Genomic DNA, 21,445 nt, shown 5'->3' on the forward strand with positions numbered 1-21,445 from the left:
GCAGGGGAAATAGCCCATCAATATCATCACTGGTCTCAGGAACATAGCTTTGTTTAGGTATGTTTCTCAAAGCAGCACAGGATAACACCAGTTCCTCTGAGCTTTAGTCATCACTTTGTGGGGGTCATGAATGGTGTTTGTGTGGATGGTGTTTCATCCTGTTGAATGCAGATTCACTGTGAAGCGTTCCAGAGGACATTTTGATTATCTTATCTCGGACAGTAATCACAGGAGTGATTAAACAGGCATTGGGGAAAAAGGTCTCGTCTTATTATTAATTTGCGAGCTGCCAGGCCACTCGCGGCGGGTTTGAGCGGGGAAGTGTCTTCAGCGTAATGAGATGAGGCCCACTGAAGTGTCACTGACTGCAGAAATCTCCCTGAGGGAGGTGGAGCGCCCATTAACCAGTCCCAGGAGAAATGACTCACACACGTGCAGTATAACCCACAGTCATGTGGCTATATGAGACCTGTTAGGTCCATGGTGCCACAGTGTCTCACCAGGGCAGGTAGGTCCATGGACCCCGACCCAGAAACCCCTCATCTCTTCTGACCCTTCCATGATGGGTGGTTGTCTCCTTCCAGCAGTCACTCATATTATTAGACATAAATAAGGGTCTCTGTCTTTTAATCACAAATATTTATGTGCTAATAGGTATTTTCTGTCTCTATTTCTCACATTTCTGGGTTCACAGTGACCCTCAGCTGTAGTAAAAAGAAGAGTAACCCCCAGGAGGCATTGCCGATGTTGTCCTCCACTCGTCTCAGCCTGAGAAGCCTGGCCACCAAAGCCAAGGTACAGTACACTTGGTCTTGATGCCAGCACCCCACCACATCATACAGATGTATTGGACTGCTCACATCAAGTTAATCCTGAACTACTTCACCAACCTCATGTTTTTTGCGATAATGTTTAACCAAATGTAGTAATTTAATTTCTTTATACTGATTTTCCTCAGCAACTGCACACAGATGTTGCTTCTGGGGAGATCCATGTCGACCTGATTGATGAAGTCAAAGAGCTGGAACAGCTTATCACGGAGCTGCAGGACCAGAGTGGCCAGCTGCGCAGCGAATCAGCATGAATGGCTCACTATAGACACACCTCTAAGGACCTCCTACAGTAAACTTATCCCAGAGCAGACATGGCTACTAGGGACACTGTGAGGAGACCTGCACCCCTCACCCTGGTCCTTACCAAGAGTACTTTACATGCTTTTACAGGGAAGAAGAGATGCAACTAACTGTAAAGGACTGTGATACACTCGTATGTACTAAGTGTAATTTTGTATGTGCTGTTTGTGGTATAAATCATAGTTAAGGAATGCTAGCTCAACCCCGCAGGTCATCAAAAAGACACCTTCTCTGCGGAAACTATAGAAATCAGGAAGTGTATGCATCCATACATTTTACAAAGATGAAGCCTTATGATCATATAACCACGCTTGCCTTGTTAGAATGTATTAGTCATAAACCCCCCCCAAAAGCTGGAATCCCGCAGGCGCAGTGAGAGCTCTGCAGATGAGAAATGTACGAATGTGAAGCAGGACAGGAAAGTGTGGACGTTCATCACCAGGGAAGCACTCGGCCATGAAAGTATCGCCTCACTCACACAGGACAGACACCATGGAGGCAGCCCCCGCACAGTACAGCTATCTCATCATCATCATGCCTCGGGCCCCGGGGCTACAGACAGATCCTACCATCTTCTCCTCATGGATTTTCTCTCCCAAATAAAAATGACCTTGACATTGCCTTTGTTTTATCATACTTGTTGTTTTATTGCTATCGTAGAAATGTTTTTCTTTGCCTGTGCCTCTGTCATGGACTGTGTCTCTGCCTTGCATTGGAGGAAAGGTCTACAGTGTAGGTGACTTAGGGAGAAAATTACTTTTATACGAGTAGATATGGACATGTGTTATCGACTGAGTATACCAAATATGAGGAACACCTTCCTAATATTGAGTTGTACTTCCACCTTTTGCCCTCAGAACAGCCTCAATTTGTCAGGGCATGGACTCTACAAGGTGTTGAAAGCATTCCACATGGATGCTGGCCCATGTTGACTCCAATGCTTCCCACTGATGTCCTTTAGGTGGTGGCCCATTCTTGATACACAGAGGACATTTTTTAGCGTGAAAAACCTAGCAGCGTTACAATTCTTGATACAAACCAGTGCGCCTGGCACCCACTACCATACATCGTTCCAATGCACATACATGTCTTACCCATTTACCTTCCGAATGGCACAAATACACAATCCATGTCTCAATTGTTTCAAGGCTTAAAATTCCTTCTTTAACCTGTATCCTCCCCTTCATCTACACTGATTTTGAAATTGATTTATCAAGTGACATCAATAAGGGATCATAGCTTTCACCTGGTCAGGCTATGTCATGGGAAGAGCAGATGTACTTAATGTTTTGTATACTCTGTGTATGTCATAGCTGTAGTTCTCTTTCATGAAATTTGATTTGATGTTATCGACTCTGTCAAAATAAAGGTCATATGTTATAAAAACGGCACATTATTTTTTCAATCTGGTGACAATTTATGGATTGGGAAGGAAGTGTGCATCACCCATAAGAATAATGTATCAATACATTCCATATATTCAACAGGTCTTGACTTACACAATTTGTTTGCATTCCAAACCACTCGATCATAACCAGATTTTTGTCCCAAAATGTCAGTCATTTAATACAAATGTGAAATAATGGTCATTACTAGTTGTCATTATTTACTATCATATATCCAGCAGACACAGGGAGAATATAGTTATATCTGCCTGCTAGTTGTAATATAACTCTTCCAAGTTGTCAAACATAACACTGATTTGCTGCCATGACGTCAAACATTTGGAGAGGCCTCCCTTTGAAGCAGGGAAACAGAGGATGCTTGTTCAACCTCCTGTTTCTTCTCAACATTCCTGGTGTTTCTTAATGACAACTTGACAACATCCTCATAAAGTACCAACTGCAGCTGAAATACAATGGTAAGGTCATTGCCTACGAGCAACACCAAAATGGCATCACGTTTCATGATATTCATTGTGGTATGAATAAGGAATCAATCATCAGGATGGGTAGTTTTTGGTCAGGACGTCCATGAGCAAGGACTCTATTACAAAATAAGATTTATCAGAAGAGCAACATTCTGTATAGAAACATTGTGACCTGAAAGCTCACTGACTGAAAGATTTTTCATACAGCTTGTGCATGTCTATGTTGATCCCTTCCCACAGACTTGCTAGGACTTAAATGTTTTCCAGAACATCTTGAGACTTCATTTCAGACTCTGGCTATGTTTGCTGGGCACATGTACAGTTATGGCACATGAGACTTACCCAGATTGAATCAGTGACTGGAGGATTGCATTTCTGCCCAGCTACACTACATGACCAAAAGTATGTGGACACCTGCTCGTTGAACATCACATTCCAAAGTCATGGGCATTATTATGGAGTTGGTCCTTCTGCTGCTATAACAGCCGCCACTCTTCTGGGTAGGCTTTCCACTAGATGTTGTAACATTGCTGCGGGAAATTGCTTCTGTTCAGCCACGAGAATTAGTGAGGCTGATTTTGGGCGATTAGACCTGGCTCACAGTCGGCGTTCCAATCATCCTAAAGGTGTTCGATGGGATTGAGGTCAGGGCTCAAGTTCTACACAGATCTCGACAAACGATTTCTGTTTGGACCTCGCATTGTGCACGGGGGCATTCTTCAAACTTTTGCCACAAAGTTGGATGCACATAATTGTCTAGAATGTCATTGTTTGCTGTAGCGTTATTTCATTTCACTGGAGCTAAGGGGCCTAGCCCTAACCATGAAAAATAGCCCCAGACCATTATTATTCCTCCTCCACCAAGCATTAAAGTTGGCACTATGCACTTCGGTAGGTAGCGTTCCCGTGGTATCCGCCAAACCCAGATTAGTCCATCAGACCTCCAGATGGTGAAGCGTGATTCAGCACTCCAGAGAACGAGTTTCCACTGCTCAAGAGTCCAATGGCGCCAAGCTTTACACCACCCCAGCCAAAGCTTGGCATTGCACATGGTGATTTTAGGCTTGTGTGCGGCTGCTCGGCCATGGAAACCCAAAACGGAGTTTGTATGGCTGGTTGCTCAATGTTATGCACCTGTCAGCAACGGGTGTGGCTGAAAATAGCCGAATCCACTCATTTGAAAGGGGTGTCAACTGTTGTGTATGTGTAGTGTATTTCATGTTGCATCATTGGTGATGACACGTGCTTCACTCTGTCTTTCTCCGAGGATCTGTCCCCTTCTCCGAGGATGCTGCTCCACAGACACTGGGTTCTGGTTACCATTACCTCGTGTGTCAAATTCAGAGCAACATTTCCCAAACCGCTCCTTTCCGCTCCCTCATTCTGGAGGGCTTTCTTTTTTGCATCTATGTATGACACCACTGTATCCAGTATCCCCCAGAAGAGGTTGGTGGCACCTTAATTGAGGAGGACAGACTCGTGGTAATGGCTGGAGCGGAATAAGTTGAATGGCATTTGATGTTTGATGCCATTCCATTTGCTCCATTACGGCCATTATTATGAGCCGTCCTCCCCACAGCAGCCTCCTGTGGTGTCCACCCACTTCAAACCTCAATGGGGGACAGAGGTTTTAAGACAATTAGATATCCCTCACTCAAGAGAACCAACGTCATAAGACTTCACGGTACTGTGCATGTTTTCCGAAGCGCACACAATGACTCAATGGGGCTCATTTTCATCTGGGTGTAGGCCCTTAAAACCACTGTGTCTGCTCCATAGTGCATGTCTTCAATTAATTCACTCCAGTACTGGAATATCCCCTGCAATCCTCAATGAAAGAAATGTTGAAGAATTTACACAGGGTTTGCTGGTAACCCTGCTGTGTAAGAGGACAGCGACTAGGGATAACCGTGGGAGAATAGAAGCCACCAGGAATGGCCCCAGCACAACTGTTGACAAGTAAACTGTTGACAAGAGGGTTGTTGGATGAATAACGGTGCACACATGGCTTTATAAATATTTGGTAGTTTATGATGCATGGTAGTTCCTTTATGATTTATGCAGGACTTTATGGGGCAGAAGTACAATAAAATGGAGAACTATAACAGCATATCGCCTACATACATATGTATGTTATTTATAAATGTGAATTATGAACTGTTACATGAAGTAGTTGTGCACATTACATTTGGCTTATTGGGTGTTATTTTATAAATGGTCATTATTGTAAGCATGTTGCTATACTCTTATCACTCATTAACTTGCTGTACAACCTGGGTTATGCCTGCTGTCACTTTGGGGAGCGCGCGCGCTCTTGCCGACAGCAAGTAGAAAGTACATGCGTCTTGAGGAATGGATTTCCTTTAGATCTTTGGGGACTAGGAATCTTTTACAGTCTATGCTAGGAGCCCTACGCACTCCAAACTTCTTCTTTTTTTTAGGGTTCAGCCCCACAAGTGTGTTCCAATAAGCGTCCCACTCCTGACGTCATGTCTGCTGGAGATTGGCTGTTCAGTTCTGACACTAACTCCTTTACACAGTGAAACTTTTTAAAGAGTTTTCAATCTCATCTGCAGGGTAAAATATTGCACAGACATAGCCATAGCAGCCGTAACATCTGCTGTCCAGCTCCCCCCTACCCTGAACAGGGATAAAGGAGTGTTATATTCTGTTTTTAGATCCATGATCACGTTTTTACATTTATTATTTACTATTTTAGTTTTCACTTTTTAAAGTTTAAAGATAACTAACTACGTTTTTAGTTATTGTTTTTAAATTCGGGCTGCAAGGCGAAGTATAGACGAATATGTTCAGGGATATAGAACTGTTTTACTTGCGTTAAAGTCGGGAGTTTTTATTTTCCAGTTTCAGACTGCGCAGAAGAAACATCCGACCATCAAGGAATTTGTGATAAAGTTTTCAGAAAGTATTCTGTCTTTACGCGTTTACTGCCTGGATATGGCTTGGATCAGATGGGACCTCTTGTTTTCTATAGGTTTATTCATGTCACCAGCATTTGTGTCCACGGATCAGAGTGGCTTTAGGAGATACTACGTGTTGCAGCCAGGTCCGAGCGGGACGGACAGGGTACATGTGAGTTCCATTTCTTCGCGCTCCAGTGCCACAGGACAGCCCCATGCCTACAATGTGGAGCTCACGGCCAGTTACGGTAACCAGGTCCGAACCCGTAGGATGGGCAACCAAGCGAACCCGATCCCGCTTCGCCAGGATACACAGTTTACTCAGCACCAGCAAGTCATTCGGCAGACCAGCCACAACGTTCACCAAAGTCACCAAATGAAAATTTCAGGGTAAGTTAACCAGTGGGTGTCTGAAAATAGTTCCTGTTACAGAAGGGTTCATCTGTCTGTCTATAGGCTACTTATCCTCTTGGAAATCAAGGTGGTCTGGTATACAAATGTATTGCCTATGTTGGGTCAACGTACTACTTACTGTACTGTAGTCATGCACCTGGTAAAGGAACTCGCTTTTAGTCTGGCCAAAGTATTCACTATAATAATTAACACGAACATACAGTATGATGGTTGTTAAATGAATAGTCTGCAAGACCATCTTAAATGATACAGTGCATTTGTTTCTGGTGGCCTTTTGATATTTCTGACATATCAAAACACGTGCAATACTGTAGGCTACTTGTTTGAGACATTTAAACTAATTCATTTCAAGTTCAAGTTCAACTTTATTTATTTTTTTACCACTTTCAAGTTGTTACGAAATAAGGAAATGCATTAACATCCACTCAAAAGAGAGAAAGAAAAACAGCTAATTTAAAGCACTGTTCTAAAATAATAAAGTATGCTCAAAGGAAACTAAGTAGTCAAGCAAAATGGCACAGATCCTGTTGTATTCAGGAGCAAGACCAGAATTTGCAGGGCCCCAAGTCGCAGCACTCTCAGATGTATGATTAGTGGGAAATTCCCACAGTCTCAGCACCAGGCTAGGGACTCCCAGCTTCACCTCCAATAAAAGGAAACCCCCAAAAAACAGATCTGGCCCAGTTTTACTGGTTCATCACAGGCTGGGTGGCACAGGTGGGTCACTCGGCCCACCAGCAAGTGAGTTTTAGGCAAAATGAGTTTGTCTTGTGTGTGTGACAGTGCTCGATCTCTGTCTCTGGGTGTTGTTGCAGGGTGAATGTCTGTGGAGGGCAGTGCTGTCACGGATGGAGTAAGGCCTCTGGATCGCAGCGGTGCACCAAGCGTGAGTATCCACTACCACAGCCGAGCCGCTGCCACAGGCGGGCCAAAAAGGTGCAGAGGTTCAAAATGTTCTTCCAAATTCTTGATGACAGTCTTGGATTCACTATATATTGTACATGGCACCTCATAACTTATTCCTTTGGAAAATGTACACAATCGTCTTTACTCCCGTTGTTCAGCAGGCAGATCTGTGCCAGAATACCAGCATCATACTGAATATATATATAATCCATCCAGTATACCTACGTCACCTACTCTACTTGGAAACTCACCCAAGCATGCATGCATACATACATACATGCATGCACACACACACACACACACACACACACACACACACACACACACACACACACACACACACACACGTACACACGTACACGTACACATACATACATACATACATACATACATACATACATACATACATACATACATACATACATACATACATACATACATACATACATACATACATACATACATACATACATACATACATACATACATACATACATACATACATGTATGTATGTATGTTTTGAAGGTGCCTTTAGATGATTAGCAGTGACAGATTGGAGAACAGCACCTTTCTATGCTACTCTCTATAAATAACTGGCATTGCTGACAGTGACTCTGCCCACCTGGGAACAATGACAGGACTGTCAGTGTGTTAGGGCCCGTGTTGCAGAGTCATGAGAACACTGTTATTGCATAGGAGTAGGCGCACAGGGTCGGCCCGAAAGAGAAACAGGTTTGGAGTGTTTTATACCTCTTGGCTCGGCCCCATCATCTGGATCTCTTTCCTATTCCACCGTGAGGCTTTGCCAGCTGGTTATATAAGAGACAGACGGTCTCTCTGCGCCGAGTCTGGTGGACCTCCTGGGGAAACCAGGGCTTACGTTTTAGTCTAGGACCCCTGATTCATATGTTTTATAGGCCCAGCGTGCCTGCACTACTCTGGTCTGCTCCCACTTAAGACTGTGCTCCACTTAGTAGACTGGCATGGTCTCCTTGGCATGGTCTGAGGCAGCAGAGGTTGGGTGGGGGAGTGGGTGCAGGCATGCAATCCACCGTGGGGGAATGCTACTGTTTACATGGGAACGGGAAACGCTGTGCATGGTCTCTGGAAGAGAACCAATAGTGGACATTCCTACACTACCCAGGGCTTTAATTGGTCCTTTTGATGTCAGGATCAGAGTCCAGTATGCCCTACTGTAGCTAGATGCTGGAATCTGGGGGGACAGGATGGAGTAAGATGAAATGTTACAGGGAGTTTCAACGACTGCTTTTTTACAAATCTACGAAGATCTTTGTGCCACTAGATTTATTTTACTGTACAGTTGCTCTTTCTGGGAAAATGGCTTTATGTTCTTATTTTCTCAGCTTATCCCCAGGTCATCTGGTGTTCACCGCTCAGTTCATGATTTTTCACTGGCCGTGATATTAATATTTACAGTAGTATAGCACCAGGGAAGCACTGTGAGGAGAAGTTCCATTCATCTATAGCAATGAATTGCTTTAGACAACCCTAATAAATATGATGAATAATGCAACTATGATTGATGAATTAGTGTAACCGACCAATGCATATGCTTGGCTTTTCTTCCTTATTTTCATTGTGCTTGTTTTTTCCTACATGGAGAAATATTATAATAACTCACTCCTGGGCTATAGTCAGTCATATCTTTTATGGATCGCTCTCTATAGCTTTTGCTCAATTAGTTTTTCAGGATCAGCTCTTTTCTTTTCTCTACCTACCTTGTCACTGAAAGTAGACTAGGTTGTAAATCCACCCCCTAAATGTTTCATGGGGTTTGATTTCCAGGACACCCCAGCCCCCACTACCCTCATTGAAAATGCTAACAAAAGGGTTCCTTAATAGATATTCATTTTGTTTGTTCTGGCAACGCCTTACACGTGGCCTGCTGGCATGCTGCATAAAGTGCTCTTTCAGGTTGTCAGTCACGCCAGCAACCTCCCACCAAGGCAAGCCCAGCTTTTCATTTTGCGGGTTGCTAGTAGAAGCTGTGAAAATCTTACCATACATTACCGCTAGGATATTAATCCATGATATTTTTCATGCCAAGCCACCCACAATACATACTCAAGAATGTATGTGCATTTAAGAGTGAGTGTAGCTCATTTTAAAACGTTCCTTAAACAGTGACACAGAGAGCTGAAAACCTGGCCTATTTAATACATAGCAAATGGACCAAGCATGTTTAATCGGGAAGCTGTTATTGCCATTCTTTATGACATGACATCATGCTGTAACCATGACACTAATGTTGATAATATGTTATACATGTTTTGCACCTTAGATTAGATTGTTTGTTTATTTATTTGTTTGTCTTAATGGCATCCAGACAGTTTTAACCACGTGATGCAGATGTTACAAACACCTCTCTGTCCTCTTAATGGACTGTAATATAATATAGATGATGAGCAGACATCCCAAGGATTTATTCAGTCTATTCCTGACGCAAAGAAGGTAGTCTAACGACATGTGATTATTGAATTGCAGAGCGGAATAGCACTCTGTTTTTTTCTGCTAGATTCAAGACTATCCGCAACAGAAAATAGCTTGTAGTATTAATAGATATAATAACAAATGCCACTTAACATTCACTTTTATACAAAGTGACTGACAGTACAGTGAGTGCATTCATATGTGATCCCTGTGGGTATTCAATACATGACCTTGGCGTTGCCAGCTCTTACCAACTCTGAGCTGTGTATTAACACACAGGAGCAGTCATTTCCTGTACCTATTCTACCTGCACTATCTGCAGAACTGCAGTGTTCCTCTTTAATATTACAGCTGTCCATAACCATATTGCCGACAGGAGTAGAAATGAAAGATAAAGATTGTTTGACTTTTTTTTGTCTGAGAGAGACCCGCGTTAGATGGTCTTCCAGAACCCTTTGAGGTTCAGGCAGCAGCGTCTCCATCAGGCTCAATCCCTCCGCTTCCACTGGGGTCTGGCGGGGCTATGTACAATGTGGAGCCGCATGGTAATCAAACGCTTTTTAAAGCTGCCCAGTCCATTTCTCCCTTAACTGAGTTCAACCCAGAAGTAAGCAGACCGGGCCAGACAAAACAGAACATGAAAATATTTCACTTCTGCGTAGCTGCACGGCACAGCTGAGGAGCAGTCTTCATTTTTCACAAAGGATCGCTCAAGAAGAGGCTACTTGAAACTCACCCAAAGTTAAGAGAATGTGACAGGTTCAACCATTTTATATATTTAAATGCCCAATGCAGCCGTTTTTATATAAATTGAGTACGTTATTAACAGATTTCCATAAAAATGGGCAAAAGTAGCTTTTTAGCAACATGTTTTTTTCCTCAAGCAATAATTTTGCTAGGACTGCCTGGGAGTGGTCTGAGTGGGGAGGGGGAAACTGAAAACTAACTGTTATTGGCAGAGAGGTTTGGAACACTTTTTGTTATTGGTCTATTAACCAATTTACTGCATGGTGATGTCACCATCTAAATCCAAAACTCCATGCAACCTGTTGATTAGAAGTTCCTGTGCAGATTGTATTTTCAACCATTAACTCTCAGGAAATAAAACATAAAAATTCACACTTTTACCTTGTTAATTTAATCCGCTGTTGTACAATATGATGTAAAAAATAAAAAATAAACATTTTTACTGCACTGGAACTTTAAGTTCTCTCGTGCTTTGCCTTGCGTGTCCCTAAAAGACAGCGCAGGATGTTGAAAGCAAATGATGCAGCCAGATACTGTAGTGATGTGGATGGGATGGACTAACAAAGGTGTTTTTGTCATTTAAAGATGCTGTAGCACTCACAGGGCTAGTCCAATATATATGAGAAATATAACTATAGCCAGTTGGAAGAGGCAGAGAAACTCTTTTGAAAATGAACAAGGAAAAGCTAAAGACTTTACTGTCAAATTAATATTTAAAACGCTCCTGTAATCCAGGTAATCCCACCATTATATCTGATATTTAATGTTCTCAGAACAACTTGATGGAATATACTCTCCATCTGAATACTGCTACTTTGTGTCTTGGTCTCTGTTGCGTTACCAGGACTGCCCTTTGCAGACCTCATAGCCAGGCTTTATTTTCCTGATTACTTGACGTTTCCTTTGTGGATTTCTTTGGTTACTCAGGGCCGTCAGGTATGTGTTTAGTCTCTGGGTCTCCTCTCTACGCATACATACCATGCATTTCTCTGCGATCGCAGCCGCCTGCCAACACCAGGCGAGCACGACTCGGACGTTTCTTTTGCCAAGCCAGAGAGCTAAAGGGAGGGAATGAAAAAGAGGGGGAAGGGGGAAGAAGAGCATAATAAATCAGGGAAATCAGTCCATTCTTAGACAATGGAAATGTGTGACGAGAGAGATGGAGGAAATAGAGCGGTGTTCATCTCAACCCAGCACCTGGTGATTTATGATTAGTCTGCTGATTGAGGGGAACGTCTGTGGCTGCTGTCATTGTACAGTGCCTATCCAGACGCCCTGGATCTGGAGCAGCAGTTAAGTGGGGTGAGGACCAAGTATGGGCACAGTACCATGGCAACAGGAATGTCTTAATCGACTTGGCTCTTCAATGTCTGACACTTGGCTGGAAGTTTACAATGCTGCTGCTTATTCAATGGACAGCAACAGAATTAAATGTGGTCTTGTGTTAACTCCAGCGATAAACACAATGATTACCTCTAATTGATAGAAATGGCCATTGAGGCCCAGACTGCTTGAGTCAGCAATGTAGGGGCTCTGTCTCTGTCCTACATATTGTACAGGAGGTGGGCAGACAGACACAGTTTATATTGAGTAGAAGCATGAGTGAGAAAAAAGACATCAGGCAAAAAGTAACATTTTCTTTCTTGTCAAACACAGTATTCACACAACTGCAACACTATTTCAGACCCAATTTAACTGTGTGTGTGAGGAAAGAATCAGGTAATAAAAACCTTGGGTCGTCCGCTGCCTTGGGAATCAGTGAGGCTTTTGGGATTGGTGTGGACAGGCTGTAGGATGGCTGGTTATTCAACTAATGGTACATCCCCTAACACCTGCACTAGAACATTATTTCCTGAGAGAGGGAGTATCCCCCCGCCCCCAAACACATACATTTTTGAATTCCGTGACAGACCTTTGCAGACTCCAGCAACGCTCCCTATGAGTCAGCCGAGTTGTAGTTTCATCAAAGTGTAATGTCAGTTTGAATGATTTATTTTCCCTCCCCAGCTAACACTTAAATCGGCATCACTTATACCGTGCCCTTGTCACAGAACAGCGTTCTGTGTAGCCCTACCTCTGCCTGAGAGGAACTATTCACAAACAGATGGCAGCCTTACTCCGGTCCGGCCTTACTCAGGTCCGTCCTTACTCAGGTCTGGCCTTACTCAGGTTCCGGCCTTACTCAGGTCCGGCCTTACTCAGGTCCCGCAAAGGTACATCAGCGAAAAAAGAAAACAATTTACCTTACTCGGAAATGAAAGCAAAAAAAGGCGCCCCAGAATGGAAAATTATAGTGTGGGCTATGTAGAAACCAAAACGTAACTAAGCAGGAGTGATGTAGTCTGTGATGTAATCGCCCCCTGATGCTTGTTGCACAGCATGTGTTCATTAGGTCTTGTGTGTCTGAATAGCTCAGTGGGGGGGAGAAAGCGTTGAGCCAGTGGTGAACCAGTTGTAGATGCCCATCGAGAGAGAGGGATTTTTTCTTTCAAGCCTCTCATTGATCACTTTCACAAATCAAAAGGAGCTAATGAGGAGTGTGGTGGAGGAACACCTCCCTCAGGGACCCTGTGGAGCCGGGGAGAGAGAGACCCGTCACTTAGCCTTTTCCTCTCACACTTCACACACGTGTAGCCCACTGGAATTTTGGCTCAGCTGAAAGCAAGTGTGTGTGTGGTTGAAAAATGCTTTGTAATTGAAAAATGTCCACCCCAGACCTGTGTCTTTTAGAGAAAAGTGCCCAATGTAATTACAGGTGACCTGCAAGTATCCTGTATCTAATTCAAAGAAAACCCCAAATACATACGTACATATATACACACACACACACACACACACACACACACACACACACACACACACACACACACACACACACACACACACACACACACACACACACACACACACACAGTCCCTCTCTCTGATGCCCCAACCCACCGCACATGATGTCATTGCACCAGGGACTCCAGTCATTGATTGCAGGGCCTCTGCTTGAGTAAAGCACCACCAAACTCTCAGCTTTGGGATGGGTGGGGATATATTCACTGTGTGGGGAACCATGGAGTTGGTATTTACATTGGCTGCTAATAATGACAGAGAGAAAGGCATGGGAACACTTTTCTCTGACTATGATTGTTAGGCATTCAGATTCTGTCTTTTTTTTAATTACTGTCCCTTTTTTATGCAGGACAGAAAGCTTATTATGAATGCTCAGTACTGTATTTGTTAACCAGGGGAAAAAAACATGTTTGGTAATGCATTAATTCATGATACTTTTTTCCTATTTTATACATTACTTCTGGTTTGAATAATGACTATATGGCACCTAAATGAATCCCTCTAAGTTTCCTCAATAAATGTCTGAAAATTCACTGAGTGGACAAAACATTAGCTCTTTCCATGACACAGACTGACCAGGTGAAAGCTATGATCCCTTATTGATGTCACTTTATCAGTGTAGATGAAGGGGAGGAGACAGGTTAGATAAGGATTTTTAAGCCTTGAGACATGGATTATGTATGTGTGCCATTCAGAGGGTGAATGGGCAAGACAAAGGATTTAAGTGCCTTTGAGTGGGGTATGGTAGTAGGTACCAGGCACACCGGTTTGAGTGTGTAAAGAACTGCAACGCTGCTGAGCTTTTCACACTCAACAGTTTCCTGTGTGTATCAAGAATGGTCCACCACCCAAAGGATATCCGGCCAACTTGACACAACTGTGGGAAGCATTGGAGTCAACATGGGCCAGCATCCCTGTGGAACACTTTGGACACTGTGTATGGTCCATGCCCTGACGGATTGAGACTATTCTGAGGGCAAAAGAAGTTGAAAGTCAATATTACGAAGGTGTTCCTAATGTTTTTTACACTCAGTGTAGCTACCAAAGTGCTCCCTGAGGCAACGTCATAGAGGTGGCTTTTAACATGGGATATGTCTGCTTCTGGAGTGTGCGCCTGTGTGAAAATGTACACATTGCCGTCTTACTCTGTCTTTCTCTTTTCCCCCTATGTTTTGTGCTGCAGCCAAATGCCTGCCCCAGTGCCAGAATGGAGGAATGTGTCTGAGGCCCCAGCTCTGTGTCTGCAAGCCGGGCTTCAATGGCAAGGCATGTGAACAGAAGACCATGCCCACCTCCTCCATCCCAGCGCAGCCAGGGAACGGCCACACCAATGGACACACCAATGGCCGTAGCATAGTGCCCCAGAGGCCCATTCCCCAGCAGGTGCCCATCCCCCAGCAGGGTTATGCCCCAGTCCCTGTCAGCAACATGGCTCAGATGACCCTGACCGTCAAGAAGTCCCCCCACCTTGTCCGACCCCAGCAGTGAGTATTCTCTCTTCAGCTGCAGCATGTGGTTGACAACCCCCACTGGTGTACATTTATTGTATATATGAGAATGCTTGAAATGGTTTGGTTAAGCCATCACTCTCTTCCAATCTGTTTTTGTTTCACGCTCCTCACAGTTTATTAGTAGTGGAGTCGAAGTGGTGCATACTGTCAAACAAAGCTTGAGTTGGTCGGAGGGCTCATCTGTAAATAATCATACAGGCACTCTGCTGGTGCCCCACACGGTGTCAGAGAGGACAGCGAGGGCCTCAGCCCGTTCTCCATAGCAATTAGGGTCATGTGAAAACAACGTTTTCTCTGTGAGAGTTTTAAAAGCGCTCTTAAGACTGGACTTCCTCCTACTGGTTTGATTGAGTTATTGTTGTTTATCAACTAAATATAGTTTTGTTATCACCATCCATTAGTGTGATGGGTTTAATCACTTAGAGCATTTTAATATACTGTATTTGAAACGGTGCTAGCTCCTGCTGCTGTTGGTTTGTTTTGCCTGTCACTACAGTAGACTGTTGGAAAATGTGCAATCACATTGGACGTGGCGCAAGGCCCTCGTCTTGTCAAGAGTAATCAGAGTGAATGCAGACTTTGAGTAAATCTCTGTTTTCACTCGAATGTGGGGCAATGTGTTGATAGAAATGTCCAAAATTTCCTCACATCGGGTCCAAGAAATGTTGGCACGGGTTGTTTAGTTCTGATATTGATGAATGATATTTAAAATGTTAATGAATCCATTTTATGTGCTGTGTTCTACGTGAGTTCGCTGTAAAACGTCTGAGGTTTTATGCGTTTCTCAGGCGGTGTAATTGCTCCCAGATCTGTGTGCTCAAAAGCTGCTCTCAATTTCCACTGGGGCTTATTTCTCTCAGAGAGCTATTCCCCCATCACTCATTAGAGAGAAGGAACATGTCATCTGATATGTCGAAGAAAAAAATTATCTCAAGGTCAATCATTCATAATCAGATCAGTTAGCTATGCAGGGAAAGAGTAATAAAGACTTAATTTTATACTATTAAAAAAAATGTATTTCTACTAAATGTGTCAAATTTCGGTGCAGTTTCAAGAGATTTCAGATAATACTCTGTATTTTTATTTAAAACGAGAGAGAGTGTCCTGTGTGGTAAATGGACGACTGGACCAATGGCTGGTTTCAGTGAAGCCTCTGACCCTGTCTACAAATGACACATGCCTTCTGATCCCATCAAAGAGAGGGTCGTCAGGTCAGTGGAATGGGGTTCCTTTACTGATGGGATTTCATTGGTCAGATCCCCACAGTGATGTAACTTAATGGATTAATCTGTTAGCATCACTCTAGTTTATTTAACCCCGATGCTATTATGGCTAGTATCGGATCTTTGTACCACTGTTTTGTTTGTGTCTGGCGTGTCCTCATTGGTTGGCGGATTGCAAGAGATATCAATGGCACTTAGGGTGTGTTTTATCATGCGGTTATTGGTTCAATCATTTAGGCTAAGTATAAGAACCTGCTGTGCTGTGAAGCGTCTCGCCCCATCATTTATCTAAGTGGGGTTGAAGAGGTCTGGACTGGGCCCTGGTAGTACTGGAGTTGATGGTTTACAGGGAGAAGACGAGATTTAGAGCTCAGAAAGTTGTCTGTGTGTGTGTGTGTGTGTGTGTGTGTGTGTGTGTGTGTGTGTGTGTGTGTGTGTGTGTGTGTGTGTGTGTGTGTGTGTGTGTGTGTGTGTGTGTGTGTGTGTGAGTGTGCGTGTGTGGTGTGCATATGCGGGGTGTTACTTCATTCACTCAGGGGAAGTAATAAGACAAAATGAGAAGAGTGAAGCAAAGGTGGGCAGCACAGGTGGCTCTATAGCCTCCTTAATTCCTAAAGCCGCTGCTTTTAATAAGTAAACGTGACACCCGTCTGCCTGTATCTCATTCATTCCCACATTACAGTAGAGCAGGAAGGTTTAAGGATATTCACTGATATTCATACTGTAAACTGTGATGGCAATTAGGCTCTACATGTATATCTCTGCTACTCTAATGGGACCTCTATGGTGAACCCTGTTATTCAGTGGTACTGTATGGTGTGTCCATGGAGTAGGCCAGGCTGTGCTCTATTTGAACTCATGCCCCTGTGGTTCTCAGTCACCTGACCCTTTGACAGGCCTCGGAAAGCATGTGAAGTGCTGGATGGTTTGTGTGAGAATGACCCGATGTTGTGGGTCAAGTAATGACTTTCTCACTGTGTGTCTTTTTCTCCTTCTGCCCCCCTTTCTCAGAGAAAACCCCTGCAGAGCCATGTGTCATCCGCCCACATCAGTTTTAAGTAACATTCCCCATTTCAAACATGAGTCAAGTCGTGTAATCATATCTGCCTTTATTAATCATTTCCTACTGGTCATACACGAAGCCTTACACAAATTCCCCCCCTGTTACTCAGAGGCAACGCTTGTATTGATCTGTTGGTGGGGTTGGGGTGAGGACTGGGTGGATGAGGAATGAATGACCTCAGCACCTGTGGGGAGAGTGACTGACTCAGAGGGAGAGGTTTGGACAGATGGCACACTCTTCCTCCTCCCTCTCTTCCTCTCTCTCCCTTGCAGTGTGGGCCGCAGACTTGCTGTGAGTGTGTTGATGTTTCCAGGTCCTTTTTACAATGTATGTGTAACGCAGGAATTTCCTTGTGGTGCCAGTATGTTCCTAGTTACACCCAGGAAGTTGGCTATTTCTCCTCTCTCTGGTTTTTCATTGTAAGAATGGAAAAATGGAAACTGTATCCAAGCAGCAGTTGAGTAGAATCCCACTGGAACCAAATGAATCAAACGGGATGAGCTCCACATTCCAAGTGTGCAAGGTGCTGGGTCTTGTTATTGAGTCAATCAGAGAATCAACTAACCGCAACAGAGCACTGACATATGTGAGTATCCTCCTCTGTCTCTCTCTCTCTCTCTCCTTCGCCCTCTCTCTTTCTTTTGCTCTCTCTCTCTCTCTCTCTCATCTGACTATGAGACTATGAGCGCGCTCTGTTGAAGTTCACTGGGTTCATTACGGTAGAGCGGAGTGTGCCGGTTCTCGTGGGGAGGACTTGGAATGGTAGCAGGGGCCGGTGGTGGAGTGTGTGAGTGTGGCCAGAGAATTTGAGTGCTGAAGGCCGAGACTGCACAGGTTCACCCCCTGTCAATGATCTGTTTATATAGAAATAAGCAAGATCTTCACTCTGATATTTCAGACTACCAGGCTCTTGTAACCATTCCTTGGATACAGTGAAAAGAAATCTTTCTTTTTTTCTATTTAATTACACAGCCGTTGCCAGCACACCCAGTCTTGCCAGATATTTTGTTGAGACTGGAATAAGATCTTATGTTTATAACTTCTCCCTTTCCCTCTCTTCGTCTACCCTGACTTTTCAGCTCTTTCTTGCTGGTATATTTAAATCTTAGCTGCAGTAGACACCATTGTATTTATTTGACAGAGTAACAACATTTCATGCATGCTGTCGTCGATGGTAGAAATCCTTTAAATCTCAGCCTGAAGCCAGATTCTGATTGGACTGTTCCTTACTACAAATTGTACCCACATAACCCCAAACATATTATTAGTGTTTGTTGTGTCTGCTCCAGTCACAACAAAGCATTGACCTCTCATTGACCTCACACAGTCCATGTGATGATCCTCTTCCTTTTGTCCCTGTTTTGTAAACCATCCTTGTACTACCTGTGTTTGGTCTGACTCTTAAAGCCCTTTGATGTCTACAGCCACCTGTTCAGAATAGAGCCAGCCTCGTAGATGAAGTCAAAGAGATGAGAAGAGCAACAAAGAGTGGATGAGGCTCCTGTGTCACTGAAACTTTAGCTATGCCCATGAGAGAAGACCGCTTTAAATTGCTATGCTGTGTTATTGGAAATCTGCACCCATTCTTCTCAGACCCATCTCCATCCCAGAGCTTCTAATGTAAGCACGTGACCAGCTGGTTTCTATCTCCCAAGCAGCAGGCTATAGTGTCAAAGAACACATCTGTCCATTATTTTTCTCTCTACCTCTGCTGCTGCTGATGGTGGAATTGCAGTGGCTGTTAAGAATAGTCTACTGTGGGGCCCTCTTACTACAACAGAGGGCTTCTGTTTCAGTGCCGTGGTTGGAGGACCACACTCATACCTTTGTGGCTGGTCAGAGCCTCCTAAGAGGGTGCCTCTTAAGAAGGTAGCTTTGCTGTGAGTCGGCGAGCATTTAGAGTCAGCAGAGCTGGGCAAGGGAGAGACCAGCCCAACCCTGACCTCTCACCTCTCGTCGTTTGGGAGGAGGTAAAGAGATACCCCCTTCTATTCTAGGAATGGGGAGTGATGAGAGTGGTAGGGGTTGAAGTGTTTTCACCACTGACGCGCACACACACTCACATACACATTTACTGTACATAGTATTCACTCACATGCACTAACACATGCACATCAAACATACTTTCTCTGTCACTCTCATACACAGACATGCACACGTATTCACATACGAAAACAGGATGGCTATTTAAGAAGCGATGCAGGAAAGAGAGGGCTATTTACAAGGCTATCACATTCTGTTTATTTATACTGTGCCAGAGGGCCTGTGGATGGGCTATGATATGAGCTGTGTGCAGAGTGACTGTTCCTCCTGTCTCTCACCTCACCCTGCGGCCCTCTCTCTGTTCCCATGCACTGTGGCCTGGCTGGGGCCCGGTGAGGCCTGAGATCCCAGCACATGGACTGTCAATCAGACAGGAAGAGCATTGCCCTTTACTTTCAACCTTCAACCCCACACGAATCCTCCACTGAGCTCCCGGACGGAACATCAAGAGAAACATGCTCTTCCTGTGACCTGGGCCTCATTAGACTCCCAGTATAAATATTCACCCTCAAAGTTCACCATCTTAGGCAGGGTGAATTTTGGCCTGGTTTCATTTTTTATCATCATGGGTGGGACTCGGTTTTGACTAGGTGGTACACAGCTACGACCGGAAGTTTCTTTTTCATTAGGAAAATTAGGTTAGGAAAATTAGGTTAGGGTTAGCTAAAATGCTTTCCTAACCTGTTACGAAAATTCACTTCCGGCCATAGCCGTACTCCATCTAGTCACAACCATGGGATTCCCCCTCCAGTCCCAGTGGTATGCATTCCCAGTTCCATGTGAAATCGCCCTCTCATAGGCAGCCATTGGGTTGCGGTAGTGGAATGCTTTTTCCTTCTCCCTAGCTATGGCTTCCTACTTTAAGAGGAAAGAGACTGCCCATGTGACAGATTGTTCCCTCCTAGATTTCCCAGCGCATGATTGTTGAAAGCCTGGTAATCTCTCCTGGAGTTCCTTAAAACAATGATTATTCTTGGAGAGGCCAGGCCTTCTCTCTGGCCTTTGAAATGTATCAGTCATGAAAATAGCCTCTCATTTAATTTCCCCTCAATTTAAAATGCAGATTAGCTGCTTGTGCCCTGCCAGGTTCAGTGGTCAAGATTGACGTAAGAGATTATTAGGGGATTTTATAGTCGATTTGAATCTAGACCGAAATACATTTTCATTTGCATTCCCCCATTTCAAAGAATTTTAAAGAAGTCATTGCTACCTCAGATATCCTCTTTTCCTGATATAAAGTGCGTTCTGGGTATTTTCTCAGTTTGTGTGGAGCCATTGACAATTGTAAAGCTATTTCAGATGACTTACGCAGTGGCAGGTTCCTTTCATTTAGCATTGAATTGTTCTTTTTGTAAAGAGAGAAATTATAATTAGTCATTATTGTGTGCATCGTTAACACCGGATAGTCCTCTAGATTCATTTGAACAATCTCTCTGCTATCGCTCAGAGTACGTTTCCATCCCTGCGATAAACTGCTTATCTTTAATAAAGTCTTACTGCATGATCAGAATTCAGAGTACATGCCCCATGTGACTGCAGGCAAGCTCTGGCAAATACACACTCAGTAGAAGGACCCGCTGTATATTACTGACCTATTTGGAAAGATAAATGATGTGAAATATGCCCATAACCAGTCCTTGGGCAATCATATCCCGTTTGGTTTAAATATTAGACGGGAATTGCCAGTCATTTCCTAAGCTAGCAGCTGGCCAAACAGAGGAGTATAGATAGATCTATTCAGATGTACTTTTATTTTTACCTCCACACTTGCCAGAAGAGCCGGCTCTATTAGATTTACTGCCTATTTTCACCACACTTCAACGCAACGCGACGTGAGGCCCATGCTGGCTAGAGGTCACAATGCATGCAACCTCAAAGTCTCACCAAAGGAAAAAAACTTGAGTCAGTAGAAAAGCTATTTGGATCGCCGCCTATGCCGTCTATTGTATCTATGCTCCAAACCCCATTTTTGAATTTGACTGCTACAATGAATAATTCCCCCTGTGTGTCTGGGGCTGCTGAGCGATGTTGCAGTCCCTTTATTGTGGTATTTAATGAGGCGTTAAATTCAGACCTCACAGTGAGCCATTTCACTGTAGCCCACTTTTTACCTGCTGGCACTGAGCCCAGAGGGATGGGGACTCTCAGTCATTTTATTTTTAAACTGCAGCAGCCCTCTGACGCACACTTTGGCTGGAACAAAATCACTTAAAAACAATCCAGTCAAAAATGACTCCACCAGAGGTGGACGAACCGTCATTGTTGAACCGTCCTAATCTGATCACTTTAATAATGGAACACTGGTAACTGCAATAATGTTA

At 43.9% G+C, this 21,445-nt stretch overlaps 2 protein-coding genes across 7 annotated transcripts in view; both read left to right on the plus strand.

The window, feature by feature from the left end:
- Window positions 1–1,753, plus strand: part of ttc27 (tetratricopeptide repeat domain 27) — a 128,099-nt gene extending 126,346 nt beyond the window's left edge. Inside the window, exons 19-20 of the mRNA XM_024424752.2 lie at window positions 695–795; window positions 959–1,753. Of these exons, the coding sequence (XP_024280520.1) occupies window positions 695–795; window positions 959–1,084 (227 nt within the window). The 3' untranslated portion in view covers window positions 1,085–1,753. The remainder of the gene's footprint in view (window positions 1–694; window positions 796–958) is intronic.
- A 3,812-nt stretch (window positions 1,754–5,565) lies between these two features.
- The window catches only part of ltbp1 (latent transforming growth factor beta binding protein 1), a 123,896-nt gene continuing 108,016 nt past the window's right edge, over window positions 5,566–21,445 (plus strand). For all 6 annotated transcript variants that reach the window (XM_024424753.2, XM_024424757.2, XM_024424755.2 and 3 more), the window contains exons 1-3: window positions 5,566–6,314; window positions 7,154–7,224; window positions 14,468–14,768. In XM_024424753.2, coding sequence (XP_024280521.2) covers window positions 5,962–6,314; window positions 7,154–7,224; window positions 14,468–14,768 — 725 coding nt within the window. In that variant the 5' untranslated portion in view covers window positions 5,566–5,961. The remainder of the gene's footprint in view (window positions 6,315–7,153; window positions 7,225–14,467; window positions 14,769–21,445) is intronic.

Source organism: Oncorhynchus tshawytscha, linkage group LG06 (assembly GCF_018296145.1).
Source record: "Oncorhynchus tshawytscha isolate Ot180627B linkage group LG06, Otsh_v2.0, whole genome shotgun sequence".
NCBI lineage: Eukaryota > Metazoa > Chordata > Actinopteri > Salmoniformes > Salmonidae > Oncorhynchus > Oncorhynchus tshawytscha.